This window comes from Sus scrofa, chromosome 14 (genome assembly GCF_000003025.6).
Source record: "Sus scrofa isolate TJ Tabasco breed Duroc chromosome 14, Sscrofa11.1, whole genome shotgun sequence".
NCBI lineage: Eukaryota > Metazoa > Chordata > Mammalia > Artiodactyla > Suidae > Sus > Sus scrofa.
In genome coordinates, this window is record NC_010456.5 from 82344868 (window position 1) to 82360585 (window position 15718).

Sequence of the window (15718 nt, forward strand, 5' to 3'; positions counted from 1 at the left end):
CGGATTAAGAACCCAATTAGTATCCATGAGGATGTGGGTTCCCTGGCCTCGCTCAGTGGGTTAAGGATCTGGCATTGCCGTGAGCTGTGGTGTAGGTCGCAGATGCAGCTGGGATTCAGCATTGCTGTGGCTGTGAGTAGGCCAGCATCTGTCGCTCGGATTCTACTCTTAGCCTGGAACTTACACATGCCACAGGGCAACCCTAAAAAAAAATGTGGGACTGTTTTGAAAGGGGCATTGCTTCGATGCTCTCTTTAGGGTTCAGAGTGGACACAGTCTGGAAGGGCAAGGCCTCCTGATCCCTACAGATGCCCTGGGACTCCCCGTCAGCGCACTGTCTCTCAGGGCCAGGTGGGATCTAGGGTCTGTGCCCTCTGGTGTCCTTTCAAGTGTCCATGTGCACCTCTGGTGTTCCCCAGACTCACCAGGCCTGGAGTCAGGCTTTCCTGTTCTGGAGAGAGAGCCAGGATCACTGGGTTTCCATGTGGCGTGATTTATGATGCGCAGTGGAAGAAGCAGGGGCCCTTGGAGGTCATTGGTCTCCAATTTTGCAAGTTGGTAAACTGAAATCCAAGAGAGGGATGGTTTGCTCAAAGCCACTGGGTAAGTTAGGAACAGAGCTGAGACTGTTCTAGCTTCTTCCACCCCTTGCCCTGTTGTCTTTCTGTCACCCTTTCCCTACCTCACTTGAAAGGCCTCCAGGAGACACCTATTTCCCTAAACTCTGCTTTACTCTTGTCTCTGGAAGCCCAATACAACGGATGCCTCTGGAAAAGAGGACCTTGTCTCAGGACAAAGACAGGTGCTGGGGGTCACTGGGCAGTGGGGCACAGCATATCTTCAGTCCAGCAAGTGCTGATGGCTTCTTGAGGTCCCCTCCTGGCCTCTGCTCTGCCTCCTCAGTGCCCTAGGGTAAGCATATCACTTGTGATACTTCTCTGAATCCTTACAGCCCTCCTACGATCCAAGAAGTGTCACCCCTCATTTTGCAGAGGTAAGCAGGCTCAGAGGAATTTCTGGACTTTCACCAAGTCCTGTCACCAGGAAGTTGCAGGGTGGAGCCTGAACCAGGACTGGCTGACCCATGCTCTTTGTTCAGTGCTGCCCTGGACTCCCTCAGGTTTCAGTGGCTCAATCTTGGGTTTCCTTCCTTTTTTTTTTTTTTTTTTTTTTTCTTTTTTCTGAGGCTCCCTTAAGTGGCCCAGAGGCAGGGGCTCTGTGACTGTCCTCCTGCTCAGCCACGGGAGTCTGCAGGGACCAGGCACCCACAAGGCAGGGCCTGAAAGCGTTTTGTTGCTGCTGGTGGTTTGCAGGCCCTCTAGATTAAAGGTCTCTGGGGCCTGCAAGAATTGCCTAAGTGCTTTTTTACACACACTGCAATGAAATCTTACAAGGAGCCAAGGCTGTTAGTTTGTGGGTTCTTCTCAGAGGCTGCTTTTGACCCACTTGGCACTGGAATCCTCCTCCAGTCCAGCAGGGCCTGGCCAGGTATCTACACTTGTGTTGTGACTGGAACCTGCCAGGTAAAGGCTTGTCCATGCAATGAGTGGACTCCATATGGCTTCCTGAATAAGACAGGGCTGGATCAGCCCAGAGCGTCTTGAAGACACTGCTCACCTTTAACAGGGACCTTTGCTTGAGGTGGAAAGGTCATTATTGAATCTTCACAGTGATCCCTGAAGCAAACTCACTTTCATGGCCACCTGCCCTGATCAGGCGTAGAGGGAACCTCCCCACCTGACGGTGTGGGTTGTTGGCACAGCCCAGGAGCCCCTTCTGCAGACTTCTGTGCCCCCAGGTGCTGCGACCGTCTCTTGAGGTGCAGGATCAGGCTGGTGCTCACTCTTTCTGGCTTGGGTGGCTGTGCTGTGGGACAGTCATAGACCCACAGTTTTGCTTAACTCTGTCACCAGCTAGTTATGTGACTTTGGGCAGATAACTAGATTGTTCTGCACCTGATCGTTTCCCATTGAAAAAATGGGGGAAACTACTAGTGTTAAGGATTGTGGAGGGCCTCTTTAGGTGTGTTGGGTTTAATGCAGTACCTGGCACCCAAGAAAGGGTGGTACTACTTGCTATGATGACCACTGCAGTGTACGTACCTAATAGTCCAAGGCTGGCCTCCCTTTGGGTTTGGCAGGAGTTGGGCTCCATTCTCTGGGAGGGACTTTTTGTTTGTTTTAGTTTTTCTTTTTCTTTTGTTGGCCACCCTGTGGCGTATGGAGTTCCTGGGCCAGGGAGCAGATCCCAGCACATTTGCGACCTATACCATAGCTGCAACAACACCTGATCCCACTCTGCCGGGCCAGGGATCGAACTTGTGTCCTGGCGCTGCAGAGATGCCGCCAATCCCATGGTGACACAGCGGAAACTCCCTCTTTGGGAGGGACTTTAATTAGGTCATAGAAGAGAGACAAAAGATGTTGCTCTGAGGCTGGAAGCCACCTGAACTGACACTCCTAGATGATTGGCAGGCAGGAGGACAGCCCATCTCCACAGACCATCTGTCCCAGGGAGGTTCAGGAAAGGGAGTTCTGTGGGGAGCCAGGCGAAGCTGGCCAACATCCTGGCTCATTCAAGGGGCTGTTGTGTGAGCTCCCAGACAGGTCACTTCCCCTGTCTGGTCCTCCCTCCGTCTCCTCCTCTTTGAAACAACTGTTGGTCCCTGAAGTTCCTGCCCTGGGCCAGTGTTCATTGAACCTGTGATTTGGCATGTGACACCCCCCCCCCCAACTAGTTCCTGTCTTTCTGGTACAAGTTAACTTTAGTTCTTCCTTTAAAACAGAATGGAAAAAAACACAAGCTCTTATTCTTAGAGCCCCGTTCTGGTGAGGGGAGAACTGGGCAGCAGTAGTGGGGAGCGGTTATCTCAAGCTGACTGTGTTCAGCGAGGGGCAGATCCCTCACTGTCCCACGTGGCACCAGGTGGTGGGTGGGCTGTCATGGAAAGTGGTTAGGCAGGGGCTGGAGTGCTTGTTGGGGACCCTGGATGGGGAATAGGGATGGACAGCCTGCAGGCCCTCTGATCCCACTGTCCCTGTATGGAGCTCGACCATGGACCTGGGCCAGGCTAGACTTTTGCTTGGCCCTCATTGGCTCTGAATGCACTTGGATTGCGGTAGGCCTGGGAGGAGAGTGGGAAGGACCGCAGGCAAGGTCCACCCTGGTCTTGGAGCCCTGGTGACTCACTCACTCACTCACTCGTACCTGCTCTATATTTGCTACAGCCAAGTCCTCCTCCAAGTTCTTGGGCTACAACCCCGAACCAGACAGAAAACATCTCTCCCCTCAGAGGGCTTAGGTGGGGAGGAGACACAGTAGACAGACAAACAGCTCATGTGGTCTAGGATAAGTGCCAGAAAGACGATGAAGCACGGAGGGTGGTCAGGAGTGATGGATAGGGAGCAGTCTGCAGAGGATGGCAAAGGGAGTGAAATTTGAAAAGATGTGAGTGAAGTGAGGGAGGAAGCCAGGAAGGAATATGGAGGAAGAACATTCTAGACTGAGGGAATCATGGCAGGGCTCTGGGGATGGGTTTGCTGAGTTCACAAGATGGTAGCAGTGCCAGGGCAGCGTGGACAGTAGGATTGGGGCCGAGGAGCCAGGTAGGAGATGGCATTGGAGATGTGGGCCATGGCCAGGACTTCAATTTTTACGATTTTTATTTGAAGTATAGAAGGAAGTCATTGGAGAATTTTGAGGAGAGGAGTGATCTGCTCTATATCTTTAAAGGATTGTTCTGTTGCTTGGGGGCCTGTGAGGAGACGGTGGGAAAGCCTGTGCAGGGGTGAAGCATAGACAGGTAGGAACAGAGAGTGTACATGATATATTTTGAAGGATGGACTAACAGAGGGTCCTGGTAGATTGAATGGGGCATCGGAAGGAAAGAGCAGTCAAGCTAAGTTTTCTGTCTTAAACAAGTGAATAGATGGTCGGTGGTGCCGTTTGGTGAGAAGGGGAAGAGTTGGGGAGGAGCTGTTTGCACGTTGGGAGGACACGGCCCCATCAGAGGCATGTGCAGCAGATTGCATGTTGTTAGCTGGATTAGGTGCAAGTCAAGGAGGCATTGAAGTGTTTGACTGGCGAGCAGCTATGACAGAGGTGGGGATTTGTGAGTCAGCCGTGTGAGCTATGCGCTCACCTAGAGGACTTAGGGGAGGGCAGGCTCCATAGAGCCTGAGTTCTAGCAGCAGAGGGATCCCTGGCTGCCTGGCACAGTGCTGTCTCCAGTGCTTTTAAGTTGGTGCCTGGCACTTACTCAGTGTCCATCAGATGAATGAGTGAGTACAATGAATGAACTAAACAGAGACTTGGGGGACCGAAGCCTTCTCCCTCAGTGGTTGTTATGATGACTGAACCAAACTTGGTCCTCTTGCCCAACTTGCAGCAAAGCCAATCTACCAGGCTGTGGTGAAGGAAAGTACAGGGTTTATTGCAGGGCCCCTGAGAAGGAGAGCAAGCAGCTCATTCTCAAAAGATCCAAACTCCTTGGTTTTCAGGCAAGGGTTTTTAAAGGCAATGCTAGGGGTGAGGGTTGCATGGTATCCTATCAGCTCGTGGATTTTGTTCTGATTTGTTAGTGGTGAGGTAATAGGATGATGTTTCGGGAATCTGAATCATCCATCTTCTGGTTCCAACCAGTCTGGGGCCTACATACTTCTTGTGGTCAGCACCTCATCACCATCCTGCACTAGGTGGGGTCTTAGTTTCTCAGAACAGCTCAAAGATAGCACCAGATTGTTATCTATATCCCTTCTGGAGGCACCAGGAGTCCTTAGATTCTGTTCTAATCATTAACTGCTTGAGTCTGCTCTTTGGAACTGGGGTTGGGGATGGGGAGGTGGGGGGCAGCGAGAAGCAGCAGCAGGCGCCAGGGGGCTTGTACCTGTGTTGCTGAAACTCGTCCTCTGTCCACCGGTACCGACTAGAAACGTGGAGACAGAGTTTGGGGCAAAGGAGAAAAATACAGCTTTACTGCTTTACCAGGGAACGGAGGCTAGTGCCCTAAAGACCATGCCCTCCCCTGGAAGAGATTAGGAAGTGATTTTATAGTTTAGGAGTAGAAAGTAGGGCCACAGATAAGGATCAGGGTAAGATATAAGCTTTCATTCTTGGTTTTCATTTGTTGGGTTCCTTAGTTCTGCAGGAGAACTCACAGATAGTGTTATGTACATATGTTCCTTGAAGAGGAACCAGGCCCTTGCTCAAAGGCTGCGCTATTGTTTCTTGACTGTTCCTCCTTTGTCTCTGAGTCCCACCCCCTTCCCTGATTAGCAACTGTTTGAATCTCCCTTTTGGAACGCTGGGAAGGTCTTGCAGGCTTAAGTTTATTCTCTAAAAATAAGAAACATAGGACCCAGAAAGGCTGGTGCCCAGGAGCCCCACAGGGTCCTGCTCGATTTCACCCCGGAAGGTCCCACAGGGTCCTGCTTGGCTTCAGCTCCCCCCCTTTCTTTGATATTCCTCAGTCTTGAAGGGAACAGGGATCAAGCTAGGTAGAAAGATTAATCATCAACTGGATGGGGAACGTGGTTCTGTGGGACTCGGCTTCAGAGGTTCGGTCTTGCCCCCCAGCCCATGTTCTGCTTTGTCAAGGGGGTTGGGGGATCAGGTCTTGGCAAGGCTTTTTCACGCAGGGTCCACAGACTGCTGGGGGAACCAGCGGTAAAGATTCTGTGAAGTCTCTGAAATTCCCTCCAAAATATTGCACCATGTGCACATTTTCTGAGAGCGGCCTGTGGTCCAGAGGAGGGTGGAAACGCCCGGGGCTTTCTCTGAAGGGCTTTCCTCTCCTGCCAGCCTCCTGGGGCTCACAGTGACTACAGTAGGCAGAGAAGACACTGGGAGAGCTGCCGTCACAGAGGCACCCAGCCCTGTTGTTTATCTTGAGGTACTGATACATGGCAGCGAAATGCCAGCAGAGTTAAAAAGAAGTTAAGCACAAAAATAGGGGGCTGCTTAATTGGCAGAGACCACAAGGTGTTTGCTTTCTCTGGAAAAATCCTCTCTGGTATAAGAACCTGTGAGGTGGATCTGGGGGGCCCTTTTTGTCTTGGTGCATGGGAGGCAGCTTAGCTGCTGTGGATTCCTGTGGGTGGGAGGTCAGGGTTTGGGAGACACTACTATTCTGGGGTGAACACGTGGCTCAGGGCAGGCCTCCTTTAATTAATTCAGTGACATAATGGAGTGTTTCTTCAAGCACAGCCGTACACCCGGCGGAGTGTAAGGGCCACTCCTACAAAATGGCCTGGGCAGTTGCTTGTCTGTGCTTGGAGTCTGTCTCCAGGGCTGGAGGCCTCAGGGGCACCCTGCCCTCTCAGAGCCTCACCTGCCCTGGGAGCCCATGAAGGCACCTGGGGCCACCAGCCATCGTCACAAGGGGCCATGTCTTCTTGCACACCAGGTAGTGCATCAAAAGAAGTAGTGGGGGAGTTCCCGTCGTGGCTCAGTGGTTAACAAAGCTGACTAGCATCCATGAGGACTCGAGTTCGATCCCTGGCCTCACTCAGTGGGTTAAAGATCTGGTGTTGCTGTGAGCTGTGGTGTAGGTCGCAGACGCGGCTCAGATCCCATGTTGCTGTGGCTGTGGCATAGGCTGGTGGCTACAGCTCCGATTAGACCCATAGCCTGGGAACCTCCATATGCTGTGGGTTCAGTCCTAAAAAAGACATAACGACAAAAAAAAAAAAAAAAAAAAAAAAAAAGAAAAGAAAAAAAGGAGTGGGGGCCTTGCAGAAAGGGGAAGAAACGTATTGTTCTGATGTCTCTGACTCCATAGTCTCTCCAAGACAGACTGCTCCAAGGTCTTTGTCTCTGTTCTCTGGCGTGTGGGGCCCACTGGGGTTGAAGGAGTTTGTCAGGGAAGGTAGGTGTGGGTTATCTGAAGAGCGTCACCATCCCTTTGTTCAGGTGTAGAGTCCCTGCCATGTGCAGGGGCCATTGGGCTGCCCTGCTCTTGCTCCAAGCAGCAGAGACATGAGCCAGAAACCTCCCCCTCCTAGCAGTGAGGACCCTCCTCTGAGAAGCACTTTTGTGGAGCTGGTTTCCCACCTAACTTTATTTCTCTCTCTCTTTCTCTCACATTTCCCCCTGCCCCTGCTCAGTTGGCTGGAGTTGTCTTCCTCGGAGTTGGACTATGGGCATGGAGCGAAAAGGTAGGTGTGACTGTCACCAGGACCCTGAGCATCAAGCCGCCCAAATCAGGCTCCTTCAGCTTTAACTGTCCCTCCCTCCATACTCCTCCCTGACAGAGCATCTCTTGTGTGAGATAATGATTTACACTCATTAATCTTTATACAGAGCTTTCTTTTGGAAGTTACTGAATGTATCATAAAAACTCCTGGGGTCTTGTGGCTGGCTCTGCTTCCCTGTGGTTGGGTCATTGCTAGAGGCCAAAGCTAGGCTGGTTGGGATTTTGAACCCTGTGGGTGTGGAGTGCCCTCTCCTGTTCCCAGAAGCTCCAAGTCACCCTGGGGCTAGTTTGCAGCTGTATCCAGGGCAGACCTGGGGCTACCTTCTGAATGGACCCTGTCTGTGCCTCTGGGAGCCAGCAGGTCCCTGAGCACAGTTGTGTTGATACCTGAATCTTTTGTTCTCACAGAAAGGACTCCCAAATCAGGCATGTGCCCCTGGGTGCCCTGTGGGATAGGGACAGGTCTAAAGCTAAAGCACCTGTGAGCTCTTTGCCCACCCTGTGGAAGAGAGAAGAGGAGGGGAGATCGGGTTCTCTTACTGTCCGAAAGGGCAAGGGGCAGTTGGAACTCCAAGGAGGGGACTAGATCAGATGTGGGCAGGGGGGAGCTGTAGTGCCACCTTCTGCTCTGTGGGTGTGTGGGTGCTGGGGAGGTGGCGAGGCCAGGCAGGAAACAGTGGGAGCTAAAACCTCCTCTTGAACCTCTTTTTGCTTCCAGGAGAAGGAAGCAGGAGTGCTCAGGTCTGTGGGCTTTCTTGCCATGGTCTTCAGAACTGGATAAGGTCCACCTTTGAGTTTGGGCCCCTTTAAGAGCATGCTGAGCTATTTCACTTTGCCCCAGTGACTGCGAAGTTGATGCAAACCATGACTTACTGCGCCACCGTGTGATCACCTCGGAACAGCAGCTCAGTTGCTGCTGAGCCTGACTATCCTGAGCTAGCCCCATGCTTGGCTATTCTGGCTGCCTGATTCCAGCTGGGTGCCCGGTTTGGCTGCTCTTTTCTCCTTCCTCTTTTGAATCCTAGAACTGCTCTATCTGAGCCATTTGGTTGCCATTAGCCAGACGTGACTAATTATATATAAATAGTTTAAATGAAAAACAAATTAAAATTTGGTTCTTTGGTTCCACTAGCCCACATTTCGAGGGCCCAGTAGCACATGTGACCAGTGGCTACCATTTGGAATAGTGCAGATATACAAAATCTCCATTATCACAAAAAGGTAATGGACAGTGCTACCTTTATCTGTCCTTGGTGGATGCATATTTCACAAGTGTGTTCATACTGAAGTTGTTTTTCATCTCAGGATAGTGGGGTTCTCCATGAATTGGATGCTACGTCAGCTGCCAGAGGCCAGGGCCCTGGGATGCCTTGACCACAGGCCACAGGGCCCCCTCCCATCCCAGGCCTGGCGTAGGTACCCTGCAGGCTACAAAAGAAGTATGGGTTCTGTCTGGGAGGAACTCACAGCGTAGATGGAGACCAGGAGTAGGAGGGCAGCAGGGGGTGCTGAGGTGGGCAAAGTTCTGCCAGGCAGTGGGGCCATGCTCTGACCTGGCTTTTACTGAGAAGATTGAGCCTTGGAAGGCAGGTCCCTGTCCTCATTTAGTTCCCCACACAGCTGCTTTCCCTACCCACACCCTTGACTCTCTTCGAGGCTTATATAACCCTGCTTTTTCTGCCTTTTTCAGGGGGTGCTGTCCGACCTCACCAAAGTGACCCGGATGCATGGGATTGACCCTGTGGTGCTGGTCCTGATGGTGGGCGTGGTGATGTTCACACTGGGCTTTGCTGGCTGCGTGGGGGCCCTTCGGGAGAACATCTGCCTGCTCAACTTTGTGAGTGGCCCCAGGTGTGGGGGTGGGAGGAGATCCGGAGGTGGGGGGTAGGCTCTGCTGGGCAGGCTTAGCCCTTACCTAGAGGGGGTAGCAGCTCTGATGAGCCTCCCCCAGGATCTGGCAGTGGTGGGCCACCATTTGTACCCTGCTGCCCACCAAAAGGTAAGATTTCAGGAAAAGATAAGATGAACTAGCTGCTTCCTGGGAGAAGCTGGGCCCTCTGGTTTTCAGCTCCTAGTAGGTGGAGTTGACTGCTTGCCGGGCCTGCTCCCCTCCCACTCCCTTGCCTTTTATCTACCCACAGACATTCTAAAGGAGTTGTTTGTTTGCTACTCACCTTTGCCCTTCCTGGCTAAGATCAAAGGACATTGTCCGGAATGTTAGGAAATCTTTTCCCTCCTCTAGGCTCCAGGGAATCTGTTGGGTATGCAGTGCAGAATCCTTAATTTCCTGGCAGAACTTTGAATAGTTTTATATTTAGATACACATTCATTTTGAAATGCATTCAGTTAAAATTAAACAGCACCTGGTGGGGAAAACGCATAATCGTGTTTTGCAATATATTATTTGTTGGATTTATTAGATCAAGCTTTCTCTTTTTTGGGCTTAATTTAAAAAGCAAAACTCGTGGGGTTTTTTTTCTCTTAAAGTTATTATGTTTGGTTATCTTGCTACTACGAGAATGGCGATTACGTTGCAGAGCCCCTCGTGTGTGGTAGTGGGGGGGGCGTGTGTGTGCACGTGCACACATGTCTTACTTTGGGATGTTGCTGGTTGTGGCAGCTGCCCAGTGTGCTGTGTGGCCAGGGATGATGGCTGTGATAACAAAACTCTACAAGCTGGAACCCCTCCTCGGCAGGAGGGGACCTGTGGCTGCAGTGGCCTTTACAGAATTCCAGCTGTGTTTCTTCTGCAGAGTTTTCTTTGCAGTTGACTATCCTATCTGCACATATGGAGTAGGTACTGATAATATCAACAACTCCAGAGTTGTAAAGAGCCCTGCCAGGGATCTCAGATGTCCTGCCTGGGCTGTGTGACCTTAAGTCAGCTACCTACCTGAGTGAGCCCCAGTTTCCTTTTCCCTAAAGTGGGGGTGACAGGTGAGATTGCTAGCAGCTGGGCTGGGTGCGCCGGGAGATTGGTCAGAGAGTATGGCTCGGGCACAGTCTCTGCCCTCAAAGAACCGATGGCCCGGTGGGGTGGGATAGCATTTGTTCCCATGATGGGTTTTCCTTGTTGGAGTAGGGCAGCCTCCTTCACAGGAGGTGGCCGACATTGTCTTGGAGCCTTCTTAATACTTCAACTCCTCTGACTTTCTGCCAGCACTGCAGTGACATGGGTGGGGAGGACCATCTCCATTTTATTTTATTTTATTTATTTTTTTTTTTGTCTTCTTGCTATTTCTTTGGGCCGCTCCCGTGGCATATGGAGGTTCCCAGACTAGGGGTCGAATCAGAGCTACAGCCACCAGCCTCCGCCAGAACCACAGCAACTTGGGATCCGAGCTGCGTCTGTAACCTACACCACAGCTCACGGCAACGCCGGATCGTTAACCCACCGAACAAGGGCAGGGACCGAACCCACAACCTCATGGTTCCTAGTTGGATTCGTTAACCACTGCACCACGACGGGAACTCCCCCATCTCCATTTTATAAATGACATGGAGTGGAGCTGTCCAGAGCGCCCTAACTCTGGACAGCTAATAACGTGGGAATCCCTGGACCCTCGCATGGGTCTCTCGGGCCCTTTGTGGCAGGCGGTGGTCCTGGGTCAGAGGAGAGTGCCCATCTGGCTGGGAGGTTGGAGGTGTGGTGACCTTGGCTCCTGTGCTTGTCCCCCTGCAGTTCTGCAGTGCCATTGTGCTCATCTTCTTTCTGGAGCTGGCTGTGGCCGTGCTGGCCTTCCTCTTCCAGGACTGGGTAAGGGACCGGTTCCGGGAATTCTTCGAGAGCAACATCCGATCCTACCGGGATGACATAGACCTGCAGAACCTCATCGACTCCCTTCAGAAAGCTGTAAGCACCGCCTGGCTTCTCCCTGATAGTGCTCAGCTCTCTGGGCTGCAGTCTGTGTGTACAGCTCGGGGGCGGATGGCTAACACAGGCTCTCCCTCCTCGGGGGGGCCATGGGAGGTACCAGGCCTACTGTCAGGGTACCCTACCTTGTTTGCTTTGGGGAGGCTGGCCTCCCTCCTGAGCCCACAGCCACCCTCCCCCTGCAGGGCCTGGATCTCTCCAGCCCCATGCGGGCAGCTGCAGTCCCCTGGGCCGGTGACTCCCTCCCTGTCTGAGGCTATTCCTGTCTCCTGTCCCCTTCCTCCCTGAGACCTTTTCCCCTTCCTGTTTGAGAGGGCAGAGCTGCCTGGAGGCAGCTTCTTCAGATGGAGAGGAACACAACCTCCCTGGAATATGTTCCCGGTGTTTGTCTAAGCATTCCCGGCCTGGGGCCTTTTTTTTCCATCTGGTCTCCATCCCCCTCGTGTGTGGCTGCACCTGGAAGCTGGGACTGCAGCCGTCCCCCTTGTTCCCCTGCCAGGAGGAACTCACTCCCTACTGTGCCGACCTATACAAACAAGGCTGTTGTTTGATCTGTCAGAAAACATAGCCTTTGCAGGAACTTTTTATATGGAGCCCCTTGGTTCTGAAAAGGAAATAAAGCATTAAAAATAATATGGGAGTTCCCATTGTGGCTCAGCAGGTTAAGAACCTGACTAGTATCCATTAGGATGTGGGTTTGATCCCTGGCCTTGCTCAATGGGTTAAAGGATCCAGTGTTGCCTTGAGCTGCAGTGTAGGTTGCAGATGCAGCTCTGATCTGGTGTTGCTGTGGCTGTGGCATAGGACGGTAGCTACAGCTCTGATTCGACCCCAAGCCCGGGAACTTCCATATGCCACGGGTGTGGCCTTAAAAAGACAACACAGAAACAAAAGACAAAAACCTATCATCCATTGTCCATGTTAACCAAGACTTGTTTACCTTTATTTATATATGGTAGGGTCTAGCAAAACCCGTTATGTGACCAGAGATCATGTGTCATTAGCAATGACCTGTATGATCTGTGAAAGGCCACCATCCCACCCTCTTCTGATGTCCTTCCCTCAATGTACCTCGTTCAAAGCTGCAGTTCTCTTTTCATTTCCACTTGGCCTTGATCTTGCTGGTGTCAGGGATACCAGGGTGTTTCCTTCCTGTACTGGCCTTAAAGACATTGTAGTTTTCCCCCTTGCCTTCCCTTCCTTTTGAAAATGCCTTTCCCCAGAGGTATTGGGTGAGTGGTAGAGCTTCCTCATGGTGAAATATTAGGTGGTCCTTAGAGCCCCTGGGGACTGTGGGGGTGGGTGAGGTGGGCAGGGGAGATGGGATTTACCTTAGAAATGAAGAGCAATGCAGAAATCCTGGTTGTGGGCTTGTGATTCTAGCCGTAACTGTGTCAGCTATAAGGACAAGTGCAAAAATATCTGCTCTTGGATTGGGACACCATTGACGTCATGGTGATGCTTTCACTATGTTTGGTTTTACGATATTTTAGACAAATGAGTGTTTTATTTGCTGCTTCATCAGACCTTGCGGGTGGGGAGGAAGGATGGAGGCCCGGGATCAGGGGTCAGGGGCAGAGCTTTGATTGCGTTCCCATTCACCCCAGTCATGATGCTTTCCTTGAGAGTAGACGGTCAGCTGCTGTTCTCTGTAAAGAGGCACAAAAGGTGCCTGGGGCCAGCTTGGACCTTTCCTGGGGAAGAGGGTGCACTGCCCACAGGGAGGTGTTCTCTTGGAGGGCAGTAGAGGGACCACTTCAGAAGAGTGAGAAGCCCACTCTGGGCTCTGTGCTGGGCAGTTGGGGAGGAAGGGAAGGTTCCAGGGTGAGGAGGGAGTGGAGCTGAGGCCAGGGGGCGCTGTTGAGCCAGCCCCATGTGTTGGGCCCAGACAGGGCCTGGATGCAATTTCCTTCCTAAAGGGTCACCTGGATCACCTTGCTCACGTCTCTGTGCTGGGAGGTCCGTGAGATAGGCCTCGATTTCTCAATGGAGATGCACTTAACCCCGTGTCCCTGAAGCTCACACCCTATGTCGGGCGACCACAGCCCCACTTGGAGCCCCATTTCTTGGCTTTGTGATTTGCAGAACCAGTGCTGCGGGGCATACGGCCCTGAAGACTGGGACCTCAATGTCTATTTCAACTGCAGTGGTGCCAGCTACAGCCGCGAGAAGTGTGGGGTGCCTTTCTCCTGCTGCGTGCCAGACCCCGCGGTGAGTCGATGCCTGAGCATGGGGGTTCTTGCCTCCCTGAGGGATCTAGCTGCTTCTCTTTTGTAGGTGGAACTAGTGCCTGGCTCCCATCGACTCGCCCCGGGGCTCCTGAAACTCTGGTATCCTATATGTAAACATTCCAGGAAGGTGTTTGCATGGCCCACCCTGGCTCTAGGAAGCAGGAGAAAAACAGTATTACCCCTCCTGTGAGGGGCTGTCACTCAGGGGGCCTGGACAAGATGCTGTGAATGTAATGAGCCCCGGTTTCCTTTTTCTGAACATGCCCAGTCCTCAGAAGCCCAGGGCAGTGGGTATATCACTCCTGGGGGTGGTGTAGAGTTTTTTATTTTTTCAACTTTTTGGCTGCTCTGTGGCAAATGGAGTTCCCGGGCCAGGGATCAGATCCAAGACAAAGTTGCAACCTAAGCTGCAGCTGCGCCAATGCTGGATCCTTAACCCACTGCACTGGGCTGGGCTGGGATGGAACCTACCTCCTAGCACTCCCAAGACGCTGCCATTGCTCCACAGTGGGAACTCCCAGAATTCTTTTCTGTTCTTTCTTCCTCACTTGTTTTCATCCCCAATCCACAGAATGCAGCCTTGGGTTCTTAAGCTCTTAGATGCCCTTGAAGGAGCGCTAAATATTGCCTGAACCAAGCATGAGAAGAGGGGAGCCCTTTAGGCTGTCAGTGCTGTCACACAGCCTGGTGCTGGGCCAGGGGGCTCTGGGTAGGCGTAGTGTCATCTCCATGACATGGGCAGGTTCCGCAGCCCGGGAGAGGCTTGTGTCTCTGGAGTTTGCACGGCCAGCATCGGACATCGCCACTGTGACTGTGAGATCTTTAGGAAGTGTAGCTTTTCCTTTCTAGCACAGGGATTAGGAGATTGTAACCCCTGAACCAAATCTGGCCTGCCATCTGTTTTTGGATGACCTGCGAGCCAAGAATGGTTTCAGCCATTTTTAAGTGGTTGAAAATAAAAGAAGGATCGTATTTTGTGACATGTGAAAATCATACGAAATTCAGCTTTCAGTGTCCATAAATAAAGCATTATTGAAACGCACCTGTGCCCATTCCTGTGCATATTGTCAGTGGCTGCATTCATGCCACAATAGCAGAATTGAATAGTAGTTACACAGTAAGTCTGAAATATTGACTCTCTAGCCTATAAAAAGTTTGCCAACCCCTATCCTAGTATGACAGGTTAGTTGGCAGCATAATGGAAGGGCATGGGCTGTAATGGAATTGGTACGGGTGTTTGCTGGTGTTTGGTTGTGACTTCTTTAGAGCCTTTTACCACCCAGCTTCTCAAGAACACAAAAATGACTAATCTTTTCTGCTTTTCTTACAGCAAAAAGTTGTGAACACACAGTGTGGCTATGATGTCAGGACTCAGGTGAGTGCCCTATTGACTTTGAATTCTTCAGGCTTATTCCATAAGGTCCAGCTTCCTGATGTAGCCCAAGTGCCACTTGGAGTGGGGAGGCTAGGGGACACTAAGCTCAGAGGTGCCATCTAAGCTGGGAGCACATGGCCACACACATGCCCTTCCTGAGCTGGCGGCAACACCCATGGGAACAGTGATGGGTGTGATTTCAATCCCTGCGAACCACAATGACAAAATCTAGCAGTCGTTATGTTAGTGGAAAGAGGTTAGAAATTTGGGGGAACAAAGATGATGTTTAAGAGGCTCCTTTGGGGTCCCAGGAGGTGTCTGTTATTTAGGGGTTCAGGACGGAGCTACAGGAGCTACAGACTTGGTCAAGCTGCCTATGGAGGCAGTGGTGACGACAGGGAGGGAGAAGGGCTCAGGGCAGGAGCACGGCTCAGTACTCTAAGGGCTTCTTTAGGCCACAGGGAGTGTGCTCTTGGATGTGAAAAGAGGCGAGTCCCTACCCAGTCTTGCTCTGGTGGCCTCTGGTGGTGCAAATGACAGCTGTTCTGAAGGAGAGATCTCGGGGAATCTGCAGACCCCCTTCCTGTTGGCAACAGACACTAAGGATGTGACCCTCCAGTTTGGAAAACCTCAGCTCCCTCTGCAGAGACCTTACCTTCCCAGGGAAGGGCCTGGGTCAGCATTGGATTCTCCAGTCAGGAACTGTATTGCCACTTGTGTTAGTTGCTAAGGCTGTCATAACAAGTTACCCAGACTGTGTGGTTGAAATAACAGATTTATTTTCTCCCAGTTCTGGAGGCTGGAAGTCTGAAAGCAAGGTGTCTGCAGGGTTGGTCCCTCCTGAGGGCCTCTCTCCTTGGCTTGTAAAGGGTGCCTTCTCCTGCCTGAGTCCTGCAGGTTTCCCTCTGTGTCTGTTGGTGTCCTAATCTCTTCTTCTCATGAGGACACCAGTCATATTGGGTTAGGGCTCCCCCCAGTGACATCATTTTAATTTATTTACCTCTTTAAACATTCTGTCCCCAAGTTACATTCTGAGGGACTGGGGG

The 15718-nt window shown here is 51.8% G+C and overlaps 1 protein-coding gene across 10 annotated transcripts in view; it reads left to right on the plus strand.

The window, feature by feature from the left end:
- The window catches only part of TSPAN14 (tetraspanin 14), a 59082-nt gene that overhangs the window by 39274 nt on the left and 4090 nt on the right, over positions 1-15718 (plus strand). For all 10 annotated transcript variants that reach the window (XM_021074409.1, XM_021074410.1, XM_001926602.6 and 7 more), the window contains exons 3-7: positions 7104-7154; positions 8883-9029; positions 10875-11045; positions 13152-13277; positions 14628-14672. In XM_021074409.1, the coding sequence (XP_020930068.1) occupies positions 7104-7154; positions 8883-9029; positions 10875-11045; positions 13152-13277; positions 14628-14672 (540 nt within the window). The remainder of the gene's footprint in view (positions 1-7103; positions 7155-8882; positions 9030-10874; positions 11046-13151; positions 13278-14627; positions 14673-15718) is intronic.